The 22251-nt window shown below is 35.9% G+C and overlaps 1 protein-coding gene across 2 annotated transcripts in view; it reads left to right on the forward strand.

Annotated features, from left to right (window-relative positions):
- Positions 1 to 22251, forward strand: part of LOC120637458 (homeobox protein aristaless-like) — a 130757-nt gene that overhangs the window by 105453 nt on the left and 3053 nt on the right. Inside the window, exons 1-3 of one of the 2 annotated variants that reach the window (XM_039909311.1) lie at positions 2498 to 2629; positions 12696 to 12969; positions 15113 to 15158. In XM_039909311.1, the coding sequence (XP_039765245.1) occupies positions 12734 to 12969; positions 15113 to 15158 (282 nt within the window). In that variant the 5' untranslated portion in view covers positions 2498 to 2629; positions 12696 to 12733. Of the gene's footprint in view, positions 1 to 2497; positions 2630 to 12695; positions 12970 to 15112; positions 15159 to 22251 lie in introns of those variants that run through there. The other variant, XM_039909310.1, reaches the window with a different exon arrangement.

A 22251-nucleotide genomic window follows, 5' to 3' on the forward strand; every position in this document is an offset into this window, starting at 1 on the left:
ATTTAATACATTGAAAGTTTTATTATAACGCAATATCAGTCAGATAAATAAAGTTTATTTAAATATCAAAAAAAATATATTTCTGTACAATTAAAGAAATGGACATAATAAACATAATTAAATTTGGAATACTATTATACTCATTATCGGACAACCAACATAAAAATTTGAGATTTATGTACAATTGAGTCAGTTGAATCACCCGAATGCGCCCGCAGACTGACAATTGAAAGTGTACACTGTCAAACCTTATAGCCAACTTCAGGGTGTCGGTTTTTTGTGACGGTGTGCGCGCGCATCGTAAAAATTTACTCTCATCATTTTTACCTAACGCGTCAAAAGAAGTATAACTACAAAAAATACCAAGTCGACATTTTGAACATTAAAATATAGAGAACAATCAAATCTAAAGATGTATGTAATATAAAATGGAAACAAACATAGTTACGAACCGCGGCTATACTTTTAAAAGGGCCTATAAAAGGTGTACTAAAGTGTCTAGTGGTATTAAGTTGGTAATAGTTCCAATCCTGTTGTACAAAAATCTACAAACTAAATCAAATTTGTTAGTGTTAGAGTGAAGTCTTTTTGATACGGTATCACTTGGAAGTGGTGAAAGCCTAGGGATAAGGACTTCGCAGGGGGGCCGAATTCGAACCCCAGCACGCTCCTATTACTTTTCGGAGTTACGTGCCCTTTAAGCAATTTATTATTTAGCTTTAACGGTAAAGTCAAAAATCTGGAAGAAGCCTGCATGCCTGAGTTTTCCATAATTTATTCAAAGGCGCTTGGAGTCTACCAAACAGACTTACCGACTCTAAAACCCTGCTCGTTGACATGTAGCCGGTAAGGGGTTGACATGGTTGTTTTAAGACATGTCAATTATATCTCAAGACAGACTCGCAACAGGCGTATTTCTTCTCTCGCAAAAGTCACTTTTGTATTTTTGCACGCCTCATAAGCGAAGCGTTGAGGTGGGTATTACTGTCAGTTTACGCACACCGAGTGATTTTCCAACTTAAAATGTAACTTTTTTTATTATTTATTGCTTTTATAAGTGAATATAAATAGACAAATGTTGAGAAAAAACACTATTTTTAACTCATGATATTTTTAAATCTCTTTTTATTATTTAAACCAATTGAAAAATTGTTTTAAAAAGTTCTGTCCTGGACGTCCGTGTGTCTGTATATGCGGACCCCGTATCTTGTGGTCACGATGTCGAGCGAAATACTTCACTTATCGAGTTGTTTTTTTTTATAGGGTCAATATTTTGAGGATGACTTACGGATCAGAGACATGGTCGCTAACTATGAGCCTCATAAGAAGGCTCAGAGTCTCTCAGCGGGCGATGGAGAGAGCTATGTTAGGAGTATCTATACGTGATCAAATCAGAAATGAGGAGATCCGTAGAAGAACTAGAGTTACCGACATAGCAATGGGCGGGGCACATAGCTCGGAGAACCGATGGACGTTGGGGTCTTAAGGTGCTGAAATGGCGTAAACGCAGCTTAGGTCAGCCCCCAACGAGATGCCATCAGGCGAGTAGCTGGGAGCCGCTGAAGGCAAGCGGCCCAGGACCGTGCATTGTGGAACTCCCTACAAAAGACCTATGTCTAGCAGTGGACGTCAATTGGTTGAGATGATAATGATTTTGAGGAATAGAAGCCTATTACTTTACACGGTATAATTAGATGTTTTTTAATTATTATTTACAAATAATCTCAATTTTATTGTAATGAATGAAATTATGAGGCAACTATTTTTTGTATGCAACGGCAAAGATCGCGAGATTTACGCCTGTCGCAATCCTGATACGTTTTCACCCTGCGGAAGTGGTTATAAATAATTTAAATAAATAAAACAATATATACAGGAACAATATTAGGCAGAATAGCGAATATTTGTTAAAAAAAATATATTATTTTAATATATTGGTATTATTTGTTAGCTTTGAAAAATTCTATTTTTAAATAGCAGATCATATTATGTATAAAACAAGAGATTTAATCCATCGTCTAGGGTAAAATGGCTGGTTTTATGCACATGTTGTACAATCTTAAATTGAATGCCAGCAGTTTACCTTTAGATTGGAATCGGTGATTTGGCACTACTGTGTTTGTTAGAATTAGTGCATCAATGACAACATTTGTGGACACAATTCGATAAAATTCGAGTACAAAGGAAGTAGCATTATCAACGCCCACTTTATCGTGCGGTAATTAGGATTCGTGTGACGACTGTGTTAAGTCACTTGTGCGGGAAAACCCGCCCGTGTTACGTGTGTTTGAAGTGTAGTGGTATTATCAAAGATATCTACCAAACATAACTAACAATAAATGACTAAAAAGAACGCACAGCTTAAACCCACGGGTTTAAGGAGGATTTCAATTTTGCATTGAAGTTTTTGCATATACAAAGAAAGTGGAAAGGTTTTTTCGTGATGAACAAAAAAACTCAAACTAAATTCTACATAGCTATAAACAGTGACTTTATTTTCACCATACAAGATCGACCTTGTGTTCAACGTTCATATTAATCGGTATTAAATTCTGTGCAATAAGAAATACCCTGAAGTGCGTGCAACCCAGTACTGCGGCGGTAGACTGTCATCATCACTTACCACCAGGTGAGATTCCAGTCAAGGACGTGTAGTGTAATAAATATAAGGAGGTACTCCGTAACCCCACTTGACTTTAGCAGAGTGAAACCAGCTAATGTTAGGGTTGTCACCCTGTCTTTTGTACAATGAAACATTGTAAAGTTATTTTCCTAAAGATTTTTGTTATCATGAATAAAAAAAATAATAAATATATATATCTACACACATCGCCATATATTGTGTTATTGGAACCAAGATGACTGATGAATATTTTTATGAGTAATATACATAAATACTTATAATATGCATATAAACACGGAACACCTAGACACTGAAAAATATTCACGCTCATCACACAAACATTTTCCAGTAGTGGGAATCGAACCCACGGCCTTGGGCTCAGAAATCAGGGTCGCTGATTTCTGAGCCCAAGGACGGATTTCGAATATATACAGAATATTTAGTTATCCGGTAAAAAAGAGTAACGGGTATATAAAGATTACGTACCGACACAGTTAATTTAATAAACACTGAAAACAAAAATAAAAGTTTTTATGTTCATTCTAGCATATCACGGGCAAGGCATGCTTACTCATTATTTATGTCTTATTTCCTCGTTTGACGGGAACGGGAAGGACGAACGCATATTGTATTTTTAAATGTCTGGGTGTTTATATGTATGTATAAGTATATAATTCATAAAAATATTCATCAGTCCCATAACACAAGCTACGCTTACTTTGGGGCTAGATGGCGATGTGTATTGTCGTAGTATATTTATTTATTTATTATTTATTTATTTATTATGTTGAATACCTAATCGAATGGAACCTTTTTAGTTGGGCTCTTCAGAAGTATTAACTCTGCGGAAAGCGAGTACCGAAATCCTGCTCAGGCCAAGTCGCGGGTAACTGATAACTGTATAATAATTGATTAAAGCAGTAAGTAGGTATATCCCGAAATATTTTAAGGCGCGTCATTTCGTCTTAAAACATACCGAGCATTGTAAACGGAGCCTAATTTTCTAGAAGTTAAGGGTTCTCTTACACAGGCAATCCATCACAGCGATCGATTGCATACAGATTGCAGCGGTTTGGGTTTCCAGAAAAAATCAGCGCTGCATAATTACAAAGTAATGTAACACGCTGAACTAAAACCTTTTACTAGGTTGTGCCGCACGTGACAAGCATTTTCCTGGCGCTTCTGTTATGTGAGCATTTGAGTTAAGTGATCGGCAGGGTGATAACGTATCTCGCGACAGGCGTAAATCTTGCAATCACTGCTGACAAACGTCACTTTTCCATACAATAAAAAAACAAAAGTGACGTTTGACAGCAGTGATTGCAAGATTTACGCATGTAGCAAGCCTGTCGCGAGATACGTAATACCCATGCGGGTAATCGGAGCCGGATGACATCTAGTGCTAAGGTACCAGTGGCGTGCACTTCATACATGCACAAAAGCAATGCATACCCAAATTATTTTATATAACTCGTATTAGTGGGGAATTTTCACATTTTATGCCATGTACCTGCTTTATGCATACCCTGGTCAGAAACCCCGTGCACGCCACTGCTGATTTTGATAAGGTACATAGCATTTATAAATTGAATGAATAAAATAAATAAAAATATTCATCGCCATCTAACCCCAAAGTAAGCGTAGCTTGTGTTATGGGTACTTAGATGACTGATGAATATTTTTATCAATAATATACATAAATACTTATAATATACAGATAAACACCAAGACATTGAAAAACATTTATGTTCATCACAAAAACATTTTCCAGTTATGGGAATCGAACCCACGCCCTTGGACTCATGTGTGTATTGTCGTAGTATATTTATTTATATTATTTATTTATTGTAGTTCACTTTCACGCGATCCAATATGTAAGCGTAGGTAGAATGTCTGACAATTGGCATCCAAACCAGAGTTAGTTCAGATATAATACATAAATTCCGAATCGACCTTATCCCAGCTTGGTTTCGAAGCCTTGACCTCCGCCATATAAGTCCACATCGTTGACCACTGCGCCATGTAGATCGACAAAAATCGAGGCAGGAAGCGATCGCCGAAATCACCTGCGATGTACAAGTGCAATCCGTCGCTTGTGATGTCGCTTACGACGGATTGCCTGGTGTATGTACCCCTTAACGTGTAATGGTGGACCAATTATGGCAACACCATAATGAGAGTGTAATTAAGTTAATAGCATTAATTTATTAAATGTCGATTGATTACAAGAAACAGAGGTCAGGGCTGGCATTACGGCTAATAACACAATTATAAATAAATCACGACGATTGTGGTACCAGTGGCAGTGGGAAATTTTGAGGCAGTTCTTATCAATACGAGTACCTACTTGCAGGAGACAAAAAGATGTGATCCCCGAATATATCCCGAAAAGGAATAAAATTTAACTTTGTGTCTGAAAGGAGGAGTTTACTTCCGTCCGTTATTACACGTATATGATTTTGATATTATTTCCACCCGTGAGTCTATGCTGGATAAAACAATGGGATAAACATTTGTCATTTCTCCGTGGAGAAAATGTCTTCTACCCGTGCTATTGCCCTGGGTCAAACACACATTTGACAAAACACAAATCCTACGTTTATATACCCTATTTTTGCAGAAGATGTGCTGTTAAATTGAAATTAGTATTTTTAGTAGTAGCCTCATGTTGGTGGATACAGAGCTGCAGTTTATATGACGCGGACGTGTTCCTTGCACGATTTGCGTAGTGTGTTAGTAGGTCTGGGAAGTGTACAACGGGTTCCCCGGACGTCCAATAAATCCAACAAGAGGGACATGCCGTGGTGGTCTTTAGTTCGGGTAAACGAGTCCCACATAACCTCTGTCCTGCCCAAAAGGACAGAGGTAGCCATAAAGCTTTTCCACCACGACAAAAAAAAAAAAAAAAAAAAAAAGTGTGTTAGTAGGCGATCGTTTTCCACTTACCATCAGATGGCCCATCTGCATGTCAATTAGAACTATATAACAAATGATATCATGTTAAATTATTAAACAAAATATGTAAAATTTTGCTTGAACATCATAATTATATGTAAACATATATAAATAAAACTTTTCCAGTAAAATTTGTGTATGCTCGACATGTAGCATTCAGGTTGTATTGGAAGCGAAAAAGGTATATTGACAAAGCGTAACCGAATTCTCAATATAGTTCTTTGGAGAGTTACTTGATATTCAAATCAATTTTAAGGCTTCAATCTCATCCAGTTGATAGCTAAGTATAGCATTGCTCGGTATACAACAACCACAAAGTTAGAAAATCAAGTGGCGTAAAGTGTGGGTACTGTTTGTAAAAAAAAGTTAGTTTCTTTATATAATTAAGTTTTTTTTTTAATTTATACATTTCGAAAACAGCCTACACTAAAAAATAATGAAAAGGTTGTTTATAAAATGTACCAATCTTAAAAATGTATGGGATAGATTGTGCTGAAGTAAGATAAAGACTATTTTAAAGATAGGGGAGTTGTAGCTTTTATAAAATACTTCCTCAGAATCATCCACCAGCTCGCCGACTAATGCATTACGTATAGGTATTACCATTGTATACAAAAAAACAATCATGATTTCTTGTTACGACAAATTAATCTTATCTAAATCTTATTATTAATTAATATACTTATTTTATTGAATCTAGTAACCGAATATTTACCAATAGTGGAATGATGTTTTTACGACCGCACTGGCTCAGTGGTGAGCACTGTGGTGTTATTAGTTTAGGTCCCGGGATCGATTCCGATAGTTTGATTATTTATACTTTGTAAATTTCCTCCGGTCTGATCTACATACAAACAAGTGCCTGAAAGCGTTGATGCTTAGATAATCAATTTAAATATAACTTGCTTCAACTTTGAACGAAAACATCGTGAAGAAACTTGCACGCCTGAGAGTTCTCCACAACGTACCCAAAGGCGTGTGAAGTCTACCAATCCGCACTTGGCCAGCGTGGTGGAAACTACACTGCGGCTTAAACCTTTCTCATTCTGTGAGGAGACCCGCAATGCGTTGATAATGACGATGATGATAATGATTCTATTACCTACTAAAACTTATGTCCAAACTAATTACTGTAAAGGTCATTGCCCGCGTTGAATAGTGTCACAAATGCTGGCTGCATTTCCGCGCTGAAGAGTGGTGGAGCCAGTAACCTATGTAGGTTCAAGGGAGCTCTGGCTGTCCAAATAATAGTAGCACTCTAGTAATAGATTCGTTTATTGTAGAAATACTAAGTAACACAGTTCACAAAGGTTATCCGACAATTTGACAAATATAATAATAAAGTGATTGCTACGCGTATGAAGGTAAGACACGCAATGTCCGTTATTTCCCCCGAACACGTAAAAAAATACTCTAAAATATTTAAGAATGTTTGCACTAATGCGAAATCGCTACACATTAAATATAGTATAATGAAATCTGATAACAAAATACAAACAACCTGGAAAATAGTTAATTACGAGTCAGGAAAAACTAAATCTCGTGATGTGGATTTTGAACTTATTGTTGATAACAATAAAGTGACGTCTGACAGGGAGGTTGCTAATACTTTCGAAAACTTCTTTCAGAATGTTCCCATTTTGTTAACAGATTCTCTAAGCTCTTCACCAATAGCAGCTCAGCGTATATTGAGAGATAATGTTAAAGAGTGCAATGTTTTATTTAATTTTAAACATATATCTGCAATAGATATTGTAAAGAATTTTAGGTTTTTAAAGTTGAAAAAAACCGGTGATCTGTGGGGTATGTCGGTGATGGTCATTTCTAACATTATTGACGTTATTGCCCCTTATCTAGCCGTAATTTTTAATGAATGTGTTGATATGGGAATTTTTCCGAACCTAATGAAATGTAGTAAATTAATACCCCTTTTAAAATCCGGTCATAAAAATGACCTTAACAATTACAGGCCTATTTCAATCTTGCCAACTCTAAGAGTTCAAGGTCTTTCAAGGTCTTTGAAAAAATTATACTTTATCAACTTTTAAATCATTTTAATGTAAATAACTTACTTCATCCGGAGCAGTACGGCTTCACTAAAGGTCGTAGTACAACGGATGCAGGCGCAAGACTCATAAAGCATATTTACGATGCCTGGGAACGTTCGCAGAATGCCATTGGTGCTTTCTGTGATCTGTCCAAAGCATTCGATTGCGTTGAACACAAAACGTTGTTATTAAAACTAAGCCACTATGGCATCAAAAACGTTGCACTCAATTTAATTGCCTCTTATCTTAGTGATAGAGTTCAAAGGGTATGCGTAAAAGACATACAGTCTAAGGGATCATCTGCCTTAATGGGTGTCCCACAAGGCTCAATTTTGGGTCCCTTATTGTTTCTGGTGTATATAAATGATCTGCCACACCATGTCAGGGGCACTTGTGAGATTGTACTGTTCGCAGATGATACATCTCTCATTTTTAAGACTGATAGAAACAAAGATAATTTTGACGACGTAAACCGTGCTTTGTCACATGTGTCAGACTGGTTTACTGTTAATAACTTACTTTTAAATGCAAAAAAAACCAAGTGTTTGGAATGCCTAACGTAAAAAAATTGATAAAAACATCATAATAAATGGAGAAACACTTAAAATAGAAAACTCCACTGTTTTTCTAGGAGTGACCTTAGATTGTAAGCTACAGTGGGGTACCCATATAGAAAGCCTAGCGAGTAAACTCAGCTCAGCTGCATATGCAATCAGGAAAATTAGACAGCTTACCGATGTTGAAACAGCTAGGCTTGTTTATTTCGCATACTTTCACAGTATTATGTCCTATGGGATCTTGCTGTGGGGAAAAGCTGCAGATATTGAAAGTATATTTATACTACAGAAAAGAGCCGTACGATCAATATATAAACTTGGATCACGCGAATCGCTTCGTGAAAAATTTAAACAAATAGGTATTCTTACAGTAGCTTCGCAATACATTTATAATAATATAGTCTTTGTGAGGCAAAATATTACTCTTTATAAATCAAAAGCTGAAATTAACAATCGACTTACCAGAAACGGTCATAAATTAGTGATATCTGCATATCGTCTGCGTAAGGTGCAGAACTCCTTTGTGGGGTTGAGTATACGCTTTTACAACATGATTCCTAAGGAAATTCTTGACCTACCAATGCATACATTTAAAAAATGTGTAAAAACACATCTAGTACAGCGAGGTTACTATACATTTGATGAATTCCTCAATGACAAGGTAGAATGGAAGCAGCCAGCCTCGCTCTCATCTCCCGCAAGATAGCAAAATGATTGTAAATGTTGATGTTGGAAAAGAGCAACTACTGAGTTTCTTGCCGGCTCTTCTCGGTAGAATCTGCTTTCCGAACCGGTGGTAGAGTCACACAAACATGCATACTTGACGTTTCAAAAGTGCTTATAAAGTAGGCCTACTTGAAATAAATGAATTTGAATTTGAATTTGAATTTGAACCCCGCATATTGGTAGCGGCCGAAGGTATACCACTATTCGCGTATATAGGTCCACAAGATTTAAATCCAGGTGCGCAATACTGCCAGGCTGATTCTTTGCGAAAAAATGAGACAGCTGCACCAGATGAGGCAATCAACCGCGGTTAATGACTCACAGGATTTTTTGCACTTAGACTACATGGCCCCCTTGATCTCCACAGCAAACGAAACAAATATGTAACTCTCTATTAGAAAGACATACTCGTGCCTTTTGCCGTTTTCAGCCGTCTCTCGGTCTTGATTTTGTTTTCCTGATATGAGATGAGGCCAATTTGTCAACGCATACTGCTTCCCACAAAATCGCCCGTCCCCATACCTAGGGAACCACTAACCAGCTTCCATCTATCAGGTCTCTTAATATTATCCCGGCTTATTATTCTTTAGGAATAATCATCATTCTTATTAAATACAAGCGTACCCAGCCCGCTTTGCCGGGCTGGATTTTGCTTTATTTTATTTAAACAGTAAACATACATCATTAATTTTTTTATTTAAGTCTCATATATTAAATCATTAGTTATCTCCGTATTCATTCTCTTCTATTCTCTTCTCGAGCGGGTGAAGATCATTATCTACACCCATGTACACCCAACAATACAATATCATCATAGTAAATAAAAGCTGTATTTGGCATTTCAAAAATAGGAGTGCTCCGATCGTCACCAAACTTTACAGGATTACTCGCCAGGTCAATCGGGAGATTCCCTAAAGGTTTCATTGAAATTGGTCCAGCCGTTTCGGAGCCTATACGGAACATACCCACACACTTTATCTTTTATATATACAGATTATAATATCTATTTCTATTCATTCTTATTTTTTATTCCTATTTAGACATCCTATCATTGAATATTCTTTAGGAAATATTCAATTCGACCAATTTAAATATTTATTTCCTTGGAGAATCACCTTGCTGACAGCAATATGCAAACTAGTTAAACTAATTACCAATCGGGTTAGCAGTTTAATAACAACGATTGTTTCATGAATATTTAAATAAAAAAACAATGAAATTATAATCTCACTCAGGGAAATAAAAAAATCAATTTGATTAATTCCACAGCTAACCCTCAACTCTCTATATTAAAAAGTTACCGGATACTTTTGATATGTACATTTTTCTCATACAAAACTTTCATCAGCTATTGCCGTATTATTGTTATAACACTTTATTTGGACACCACATAAAGAATTTACAACGTTTAGCGGAATCACGAAATACGGTTGAAGGGTGCATGAGAATATATCATAAGGACCTTGTAAAAATATAAAATATAAAGTAGTACATTTATTTTTCCAATCAAAACATTCTAAGTGTTTACTGATGAAAACCCTAATGAAGATAAAAGACCGTAACCTGTACCTGTGAGTACCTGAGTACCAACGCTACGACGTGTACCTAATGAAGTGACAGGTGTCACTTGATTTTACTTTTGCATGCGTTGTTAGAGCTATATGTGAGTTATTTATACTACGAGAATCTATATACTTTATGACTCTACCCCTAAATGGCTCTAATGCCGATCTCATTAGTTTTGTCGACGTGAAAAGTTATATTAATAAAATTAAGCTTAATTTGGTATAACACACAAAAAGCAGGAGAATATGTGTGGCAATGTACTCTCTTAACAAATTATTCATTGCAAAGTTATTGTTTAACTTAACAATTATTCATTGTAAAGTCAATATCTCCTGGGGGTATCTGGTCTCGGAGCGAAATGTGCGTTGAACATACATCGGGTACATTGCCGAAGATCTGTTTAGTGTGGAGTATAAGGATTGAAGAAATTAAAAATTACACCACACACATTCTCCTGCTTTTCGCGGAGTATAGCAAATTAAGCTTCATTTTTATAATATATCATGGATTCCCGCAAAGTAACGCCTGCTTCTAACCAATATGTGAAAAGTTATTCTAAAACACGCATATTAGATTTTCAAATCAAGAAGAGTCAATGTAAAACAAAAATAAGACTGTTAATGTTTTGATTTTATTTTCATGACCTTAACTTTAGCCACTTTACCAGTTTGATGCGAACATATATAGCATTGAGCCAAACGCTGGGCAAAGTAAAAAAGGCTTGAAACTTATAAAATATGCACCGATGACCTTAATTTACTACTGTCTTGACTCAGAATATGAAAACTTTTACAATAAATATTAACTAAGTAATAATTGGATGTTGACGACTAATATATTCGCTATATTTTATGAGATACCTTACTTTTTTATTAAGTAATAGATTAAAATGACTTTCAAGGGAATTTTAATCATTCAATGTAAGGCTCGTCGCTCACTGACACAGAGTCTATATAAGACATAGACTTCCAATATTTGTGCTTCCAGGACGAGTAGGTAGTCGATTAGATTTCTGTACCGTTGGTTTTTTTTATCTTGTAGGAAATTTATTCGGTCAAATTGGTGTCCAAAAACGTGACATGTTAAATTTCGATTACTTCTGAATTAGCCTATTTAAAGGCCAATAAGCTAAACAAAAAACATTCAAAAACACATTTTTTTATTTACTTCTTATGGAAAAAAGAAAGTATACAGTATTTGTACTAGTGGAAATGAAATGATCTTTACTTGGGAAACCCCATTCGACCAGAATGGTTGCGTGCAATAAGCGATATTTATTTGCTAAACATGCTCATTACTTCAAAAAGTTATAGGTCCCTCGCGCGCTTGGGATTAAACTAAGTCCGCCTGAAAGGGAGGCTGAATTTATTTCCCACAAGGCACCGCGTACTGCGTACATACTAGTTATAATAAACTTAAACTCAGACAAAGACGAACAAATCTTTGTACAAACTATGACCACTTAGAGCCTTCGACTACGGGAACGAAACCCAGCTATTGAATTTACTTTTCGCCAAGGGCGTCTTGACGAAAACACACTTGAAGCCATAGTCGAGTCGTCGCTAGCGCGTTTGATTACGCGTCAATGAACCATGCCCCTTACACTATACCACTCTATCTATTATGCTGTATATAAAATAAATAATGCATACCGATTTTTACTTAAAACGATTAATTTTATTCTTACTTATTTGCATGCGTGATTTTTAGCAATATTAATGTAATTTGGAAGCGGATCCACTTATTAATATATATTTGCTACGTTTTTTTGAAATGAAATGTTTTGTATGAAACTGTTATTACATATATTCTTACCATACAAAATAATGTTATCGAGTAGACCAGATAGAGCAAGCCTTGTAAGCTCAGTCAGAGTAGAAGGAAAAAGATATGTTTTTGTTGTAAAAAGTATGATTCAGTAAAAACTGAAACCTAATATAATTTCAGCCTAATTAATGATGAAATTTTGTTTTACACTAAAATATAAATCACCCGAAATGCCTTGTATTTTTAGCATAACTCGGGAACGATGACCAAAACCAGTTTTTTTCTGTTCAAAAATGATAATTTCTAATATCGTTACAAAAAGTGTTTTGCTGCTATTATTTATCAACAAATGTATTGCTTGAAAGGAGCTTTCAAAAGGAGTATTTGATCCTAAACTATCAATATTTTTATCCTAGATCATTTGACTAATACCAAATATTTCGTTGTCCACAGATTACTACCATCAAGACACATACCAAAAGTACACCAGCATGGGATTATCGGAACCACCTAAGGATGATTCGCCGAGAACAACGCCTGAGCTCTCCAGAGCTGACCAGTCACCGGCTTCGGAGAGGCCCCATCTAGGGTCTGCAGACAGCGATGATGCAGACGACTTCGCTCCAAAAAGGAAACAAAGGCGATATAGGACCACATTCACAAGCTTCCAGTTAGAAGAGTTAGAAAAAGCGTTTTCCAGAACGCACTACCCTGACGTATTTACTAGGTCAGTATTATTGTTCGTACATCTTCGGTCCATCGACCGCATAAATTCGAAATTAGCTTAATTTATTTTATCTTTTTATTAACCTCAAAATAGGGGTAGGTTAAACGACTAGTACAAATCGTAAAAGTCTTTTGTATGGAAATTGTCACTTCGGATCTACCCGGAGTTTGGAAGTTTGCGTGAATCAGCGAACGTGGACGGAAACTCTACATCCTTCTCTCCAAATAGAGAAAGATGCCCAGCACTGGAGCGTTAATAGACTGTGGAAGATGGTAACTCTATTTAAAGGCGTTGAATGCAACAAGATTGTGATTACCGTAATCGTTTTTTTTTTTGGCTGAATTTGTAGTAGGTAACAAAATTTGCATAATTCACCCATAGTAGAATAGTGTCAGCCAATACGAAAGCGATTGTCACAATGGCAGCAGCATGGCGCCAGAAATAAGCATAGCGATAGTGCTTCCCCGGACGAACTCTGTCACAAAAACCGCTAATACTACGGCTTATTCAAAGTCAAAAGTCAAAGTCAAATATTTCAATATTCAAATAGGCACATAGATGGCACTTTTGATGCTTACATTACATGTAAAATATGATATAGAAGTGAGTTGATGGCGAAAACTAAATTCGTCAACTTAAAACTAAAGCTGCGAGGGTTTCAAACGCGCCCTGGTCTAAGGAGAAGCCCACAACAAACTTAGCCGGTTGTTATTTTTTTTTTGTTATCACCATCTCATATTGTCATTTAAAGTTATTAGAAGAGCAACCTGGTTAGAGCAATAATTTACACCCAAGCATTTTTATCGTTGACGTAGTTATGTAGTCTAGTATATTGCACTGCAAGTTTTTTTTCTTTAAGACGCAGTGTAGACCTAAAAAATATATAAGTGTTGAAATATTTCTCTTGGTAATATAGAATAGTGACAATCTATTTATACTCGCAAAGTAATATTAGGCTGCTGTTATAAAATTACTAATCGATATTGTAAATTTTCATTGATAACTCTTATCGTTTAAATGAATAAAATTATGAATTAGAGGGGTATCTTATCAGAGATAACCACAATATTACTATGATGACTAAATTTCTCGCTTAGAATAAAAATGATTGTCTTACTTACTGTGCTATGTACACTAAGTTCAGCGTTATACATATTTAACTTCTCCCGGGGAAATCGTTTGTCCTCTCGGTTAACAATTAACTAATGTTAATCTCCGTCCTTTCAAATAACTCTATGCGAAAAATCTAACTGATCAGTTGCGTAGTTAAAGAATGAACAAGCAAACAAACAATGTTACTGATAATGATTTTAATATTCAAACTAGCATTTACCTATGATTTCACCCGCGTTACTGAAAATTGTAAAATAATATTATATTGACCACACGGATACCTAGGTTTTTTTTACATAGGTATATAAATGTTTTAATCATAAGCCGACTCTTTTTACGCGCTATATTAGCTTCACCTGGATGTATGCTTGCTAACGACTCCTTTGGACTTGATTTTGACCCTCTTGTAAGGTTCCTTTTCAAACTTTGTAGATTAATTGAGAACCGATGACAAGAACAATAATTTGATAAGATTATTACATTTTTCAATTTGCAAAATGAGATTTTTGTTAATTAATATAATTTTCATCTATAGTCGATAAAGCAGTAACGATGTTAATTTTAATATCTTTGGCCGATTTCTATAATATTAACAAATTTTATGGTGAATGGTTAACAGAATAATTTTGCTATAATAAAATTAGTGCTTCGAAATAACTAAACATCACTTTTTATAAATAAACAAAACTAAAAGTTTGGTTTTTTTATAACGAGTTTTTTGAACTATTATTTTTTTAAGGATAAATACTTCAAGCTAAAAATGTAGATTAAAAATCTTTTTTTTTGCTTTGAAATGCTATGTTATGGCTCATTTATCAGATACACGTATTGTTTGGCGGTAAAGTATTTTTTTTGACTTAAAACCTGGACTGAAAATTTGGACTGTTTTCTCGTAACGGAAGTCTAAGCCCTAACCACCCAAAGCCCAAGCACCGCTAATAACCGCTAGCGGTTACAAAACATAGGTAACAAAATAAATAAACAAACAAACACACTTTCACATTAATAATATAAGTATGGTTTGTTACAGAGAGGAGCTCGCAATGAAGATCGGTCTAACAGAAGCCAGAATACAGGTATTATAATCAAATTAAAATATTTGCCTCACGTCGACCGAACTGCTGTAGTTTCCCTAATTGCCAATTATTGTACAAATCATTGATTATAGTGATTAATCGGGCCTGATACAAATATAAGTGCATGCAGCAAAATTACAGACAAATTACACTTGTAATACGTATTTATATGTTTTTTTTTTAAAACACCGGAATGTTTTCTAGTCCCAGGGGACTAGCAACTGTCACAGGTTATTGCAACAACATTATTATTTGAGTTACCTTGCCATCGTAAAAATAAATTTATTGGATTGCATTGGATAGAAGCTCGACTTCACTTTCGTAGGTCGAGTTAGAATCCCAGCACGCACCTCCTTTTCTAAGTAATCTGCGTCTTAAGCAATTAAAATATCACTTGCTTCAACGGTGAAGGGAAACGCCGTGAGTAAACCTGCATGCCTAAGAGTTCTTTATAATGTTCTCAAAGGTTCAAAGGTCTGTGAAGACCACCAATCGGCACTGGGCCAGCGTGATATACTACGGCCTTAACCCATTCTTATTGTGGGAGGAGACCCGTGCTCTAGTGGGTCGGTAATGGGTTGATATGATGATCATGACAGTTTTCCACCCGTGCGTTTAACCACTGGGCTCGGAGAGTGAATAACGCACGGGTTACCTTCGAAACTGCGCGCACTTAAATTTTACAGCTCACTCCTTTAGCTTGGTTCCCACCTTCTCGAGCATCTCAGTAGACGAACTACTACGAGCACTAGGTTGGGTACGTGTGACAAAATAGTAGGTAATTTTTTTTATAAAGTATGAAGAAGTCCACCCACTTAAATTGTAGCAGCGTGGCGTTGTTTCTTAAATTGTCGCTAACTTCGTTGCAAGTCAGTAATTGCTTATTGGCAACTTACCGGCTTGCATTTTTCAACTCGTACAAAAACGCATTCGCTCATTTCTTGTCGTACATTTCTCTCACGGCAATTATCTGCATACAAATTAGGCTGGATACGATAACAGCTCCCACCAATACATCGTGAGACTATTTTTGTAACCGCTTAATTAAGTTCGTTACGAATATTTATCGAAAATAATTATTTATCTTTAACAAAGGTATACTTAATGGCAAAATACGGTACAAGAAAAATAACTTCATGATCGATACGGGCGTTTTAATTTTTAACAACAATAATTACATGTTTTACAAGGAGGTATTGTAAAACATGGATAAACACTATGAAGATTGTGTTTAACATTTTTGTCTTATCGATGCCTTTGATTTCGATCTCATCTCATGATCTAAATGGGTAAATTATATAGATATTGGTGAAGTAGGTACCCTCATTTTGTGTCTTTAAGGACTTAACAATATATCATTCGATCATCTCCTGTCTGACACCCTTGCATGTTTCTGATCGTAGTTCCATTTTCAAAATCTAGGATAAAAAGAGTCCTGATTTCTTTTTTTAGTTTCGTTGATTGATTGCGTTTGTTTATGGCTAAAGCTTATGATATTGAATTAATTAAAACATACATTTCTTTGAAAAGATACAGGTGTGGGCCGAGGATCTAGCTCGGTCTCCCGAAGCCGAAGTTTTAAAACTAGGCTATAGCCGACTATTAAAAAATCCAAATAACTAAAAGAGATAAGATTGGGTGTCTTAAAAATCTCTGCATTTTGGTATTATCTGTTTCATTCGATCGAAGAATAAAAATGTTAGAATGAATCCTGAAAGTTGTGTACGTCTTACAACCTCATAATTAGCGTTGAAGTTTAAAACTCGTCTTATCGGTAAAGCAATACAAATGATTCCCACATTAAAGAGCATTTAGCGAACAATTACCGCCAGTTATCCGCACGGGGGATCTTGCAGCTCCCATCTGTTGGTAATGGCAGCATTTTTGAAAATCTCGTTTACGAAATGAGTCGTGTACAACTTAGCTTTATGATGGTATAATTTGATTATGATTAAATGCCTTAAAATTCACCGGTTTTTTATTATATTTTTTTATTTCAACCGACTCAAAAAAAATTAATCACTCCGCCAATTATACATCGATTTTGATGTTTTTTTTTTTTTTGTTTACTGTGCCAAACCTTAGAGATGGTCCCACTTGAATTTGGTAAAGATGTATTGGAGTGATCCTGGAAAAATCGAAGGAACTCCTCAAATATTATAGGAACACCTATAACGATTTGAGTATTTTATGTAACTTGAGCATATTCTTTCGAAATGCACCCATTTAGTCAAGTGAAAATGATGATCAAGAACCAAGGATGGCCATCGAAACTATACAATAATAGGTATTACACTAGTGACGCTTGCGATTATGGTACATATTAAGCAAGCAATTTATGCTCGTTACAATAAAGGAGCTGATGGTGATGTGCCGGGAGAAATCCCCCAACCATTAACGCCCCGTCTTCGATAAAAGCAATATTCTGTAGAATATTATGAGCATTTGACATTTGGCAAATATAACTTGGATATAATTGCAAACCTACCCACTAAAATGCTAGATATACATATATTGTATAACATTTTTAAGTCATTGCCAAGTGCCGTAATCTGACATGCTATACACTCGATCAAACAGTGTCTGCTGCATTCATCGTCGCGTAGACGAGCCCAGAAACAGAAGTTTCAAGGTGGTCGTAAGTCCTGATGAATATACGCATCATTCAGCTCATGTCGTCCATGTTAGAAGAGTACATTGTCTCGGAGGCTTTTTTTTCTGCTACTGTGATATTTCAGAAACATAAAATATTAACATAGGTCCATATTATGTTCAATCATCACGTATAAACATTTGTATTGACAACAAAACCCAATAAAAGTAAAAGCTTGATTACGGTATCATCAGAGTCCGGACAGCTGATCGACAAAGAACGTTTTAGCGCTCAAATCCGAAGACTGGTTCCAGCGGCGATTACGTGTACAGGACCAACAACTCAACTCTCAGACTTAAACCTAGGGCTGCAACCTCAGAGTACTTTAATTTTGAAAAAAAAACTATAAAACGCCTTTATTATTTGACTAAGTACAATTCAAAACACCTTAGTTGCCCTTAGAGTTATGGAGAGAGCAATGCTCAGAGTCCCTACATGATTAAATCAGAAATGGGAATATCCGTAGAAGAACTAGAGTTACCGAAATAGCTCAACGAGTTGCGAAGCTGAAGTGGCAATGGGCGGAACACATAGCTTGGAGAACCAAAAGACAATAGTCCCAAGATGCTGGAATGGCGACCCCGATCCGATACACGCAGCGTTGGTCGTACCCCAGTGAGATGGACAGACGACATCAAGCGAATCACTGGGAGTCGCTGGAAAGCTATGTGTCCTGCCCATTGCCACTGCCACTTCAGCTTCGAGACTCGACGGTTAAGCTATGTCAGAAACTCTGGTTCTTCTATGGATGTCCTCATTCCTGATATGATCATGTAGATATACTTAGCTCTCTCCATCGCTCGAGTAGTGACTCTGAACCTTCTTATGAGGCCCATATTAGCGACCATAGATCTGAAACGGGTTTGATCCATAAGTCAACACTGATAAAACGCACTTTTCGAAGACTGCATTCTTCAAGAACTGAGGGATTTAAGACGAAACTTCCTACCTATAAAGTACAAAACAAATTTTACTTCTATATATTATAAGAAGAATATTATTACCGGCACGGTCAAAACGTATTTAAGAGGATAATGTCCCATAGCTTTCCCGGATTTTCCGACCATCTGGCAACCCTAATTAAACCGCACCTGTATTCGTCGCTGTCTTTTTTCAAACAGTAAGTACTCAGCATTCTTGCAACGTGTCTGCCTCCAATTACAATATAAATAAATTCGAAACACACGGAATCATCTCTCAATACACGATTATAGGTTTAATGGAATCATTAACGTCAAAACAAAATAAACTTTATTATTCCACACGTTAGGATCAGATTAACTCGCCTATTTGCACGCTGCATTTCTTTCATTATATTTAGTATCTACAGACATTCCAACGTCGAAATAAACATAAGTTGGCAGTACAACTTTTCCAAACAACTTGGATTGGTTGGCAAGTCGGATTGGCGCAGACGAATTTTACTTTGAGAACGGATAATTTTAATTTTTCTTTCAAACAAACAAGTTACCATCTCTACATCATTATTTACCATCAGGTCGGATTTCAGTCAAGGGCTAACGTGCAGAGGAAAAAGAAAAACCTTGCGTTAGATTTTCTATCTACTACGCTGGGTAATACCGTAATCCGGTGGTAGCGTCAGGTATTCAAAAGTTAAAGATAAATGAGCCGTTTTAACTAGTAAAAATAATTATATATTAGCAAAAGTATTGTCAACATATATCGAGACGACGAAATTGGATACAATGCTCATTTAGAATCGACGATCTAGATGCTAGATGGCTCTCCATCGATTCCATACATAACGTAGTTAACTTTAACGCGATCGAATAAGTGAACGTAGTTAGAAAATCTTTCTAGGCACTCTGTTGTGGCTTAACACTGGCCGTTAACAACGGCATTAAAGAAACTGGCCCTTTAACAATTTTTTTCAAGGAATCGCATTTATCATAAGTGAATTAATTATTGTTACCATAAAAATATCGGCTTTCATAATGATCGTGGCTCCTCTTTGGTTCATACATATTTAATGATAAAATATTGGATCAATACAGTGAATCAATCAATCATTTTTTTTTTCCTGCACCAAGGCTACCGATAGCTAGCAGACTGACTGTAATTTTGAAACTAAGATTCTGTTTATAACTGAAGAACTTTCGTAGTAGACTGAATATTTTGGGACATTTCAAAACTTAGTCTATGTTTATAATTAAAAAACTTTTGTAGCATACTGACTCTTTGGTGTCATTTTGAAACTAAGATTTTGTTTAATCTTCATCATCACATCAACTAATTACCGGCCCACTACAGAGCACGGGTCTCCTCCCACAATTCGAAAGGGTTAAGGCCGTAGTCCACCACGCTGGCCCAGTGTGGATTGGTGGACTCTACACACCTTTGAGAACATTATGTAGAACTCTCAGGCATACAGGTTTCAACACAATGTTTTCCTTCACCGTTGAAGCTAGTGATATTTTAATAACTTGAAACGCACATAACTTAGAAAAGTTGGAGGTGCGTGCTGGGTATCGAACTCGGCCCCCCGAAAGTGAAGTCAAATTCCTACCCAATGCGGTATCACCGCTTCTAAGAAAGAATTTGGTTATTCCTAACTAGATTTTTTTTTATATAAAATTGCAGACCCGAACAAAAAAAAATGTGTGTGTTCTTATGTACACGCGTTAGAACAAGATAAAATCTTTTCAAAATGTTTATCTTAAGCATTTCTACGGTGGTAGATAAAACGACACCAGCAATAGAAAAAAGGTATTTTATTACATTGAAAGTTTTATTATACTATGAAGTTTTTTTAAATATCACAAAAAACCATTTCTACATAATAATCACTGACGGTGTACATAATTAAAGAAATGGACATACTAAACATAATTAAACTTTGAATACTACTAGACTCATTATAGGACAACCTAGTTTTCCTCAACATTAAAATTTGAGATTTTTGCACAATTGAATGAATTAAATCACCGGAATAAGCCAACTGTCAAACCTTATAGCTAACTTCACTTTTTTTGTATGGGTAATGAGTTTAAAGTTGCCTCGATTACTTTATTGCCTAACAAAAGTCTGATGAAAACATGGTTTGTTCGTTCGTTCAAGATAAAATGATAACATCTTTATAGGAGATAAATTCAAATTCAAATTCAAATTCATTTATTTCAAGTAGGCCTACTTTATAAGCACTTTTGAAACGTCAAGTATGCATGTTTGTGTGACTCTACCACCGGTTCGGAAAGCAGATTCTACCGAGAAGAGCCGGCAAGAAACTCAGTAGTTGCTCTTTTCCAACATCAACATTTACAATCATTTTGCTATCTTGCGGGAGATGAGAGCGAGGCTGGCTGCTTCCATTCTACCTTGTCATTGAGGAATTCATCAAATGTATAGTAACCTCGCTGTACTAGATGCGTTTTTACACATTTTTTAAATGTATGCATTGGTAGGTCAAGAATTTCCTTACGAATCATGTTGTAAAAGCGTATACTCAACCCCACAAAGGAGTTCTGCACCTTTCGCAGACGATATGCAGATATCACTAATTTATGACCGTTTCTGGTAAGTCGATTGTTAATTTCAGCTTTTGATTTATAAAGAGTAATATTTTGCCTCACAAAGACTATATTATTATAAATGTATTGCGAAGCTACTGTAAGAATACCTATTTGTTTAAATTTTTCACGAAGCGATTCGCGTGATCCAAGTTTATATATTGATCGTACGGCTCTTTTCTGTAGTATAAATATACTTTCAATATCTGCAGCTTTTCCCCACAGCAAGATCCCATAGGACATAATACTGTGAAAGTATGCGAAATAAACAAGCCTAGCTGTTTCAACATCGGTAAGTTGTCTAATTTTCCTGATTGCATATGCAGCTGAGCTGAGTTTACTCGCTAGGCTTTCTATATGGGTACCCCACTCTAGCTTACAATCTAAGGTCACTCCTAGAAAAACAGTGGAGTTTTCTATTATACCAGTATATTCCGTTCAAAATAACGTGCAGATACTTACATTTTTATTTAGTCGATACAACGCGGTCCCAATTTTGGTACGAAACACTAAAAACCAAAACATAATATCGCGTCAGGGCTCCTTCATTATATCAAATTCAATATCAATCCCTAAAGACTAATTATAAAAACAGCTTGTAGTTTTAACATATTATCGCTTTGGGATCAGCGCAAACGGAGTGGCAAACTCAGCTTGTATGGTTAAAAACTTTTTAAAACGTATCTGTCGTATCCATTAATGGAACTGTTCCTCGTGATTTCCTAATCCTAAGACTTCCCGCGCACATGTCAGTATTATTGGTAATATGCTGTATATTGATGTTAATGTCTGTGCGCGTGGAGAATGGAAGAATTGATGAATAATATCGTCAATATTTATACTGACTGTGTGTGTTGCGAACCTAATGTTGAGATATTGTACATACGAGTATATTACCTATATAATAAGGCCA

Source organism: Pararge aegeria, chromosome 3, assembly GCF_905163445.1.
Source record: "Pararge aegeria chromosome 3, ilParAegt1.1, whole genome shotgun sequence".
NCBI lineage: Eukaryota > Metazoa > Arthropoda > Insecta > Lepidoptera > Nymphalidae > Pararge > Pararge aegeria.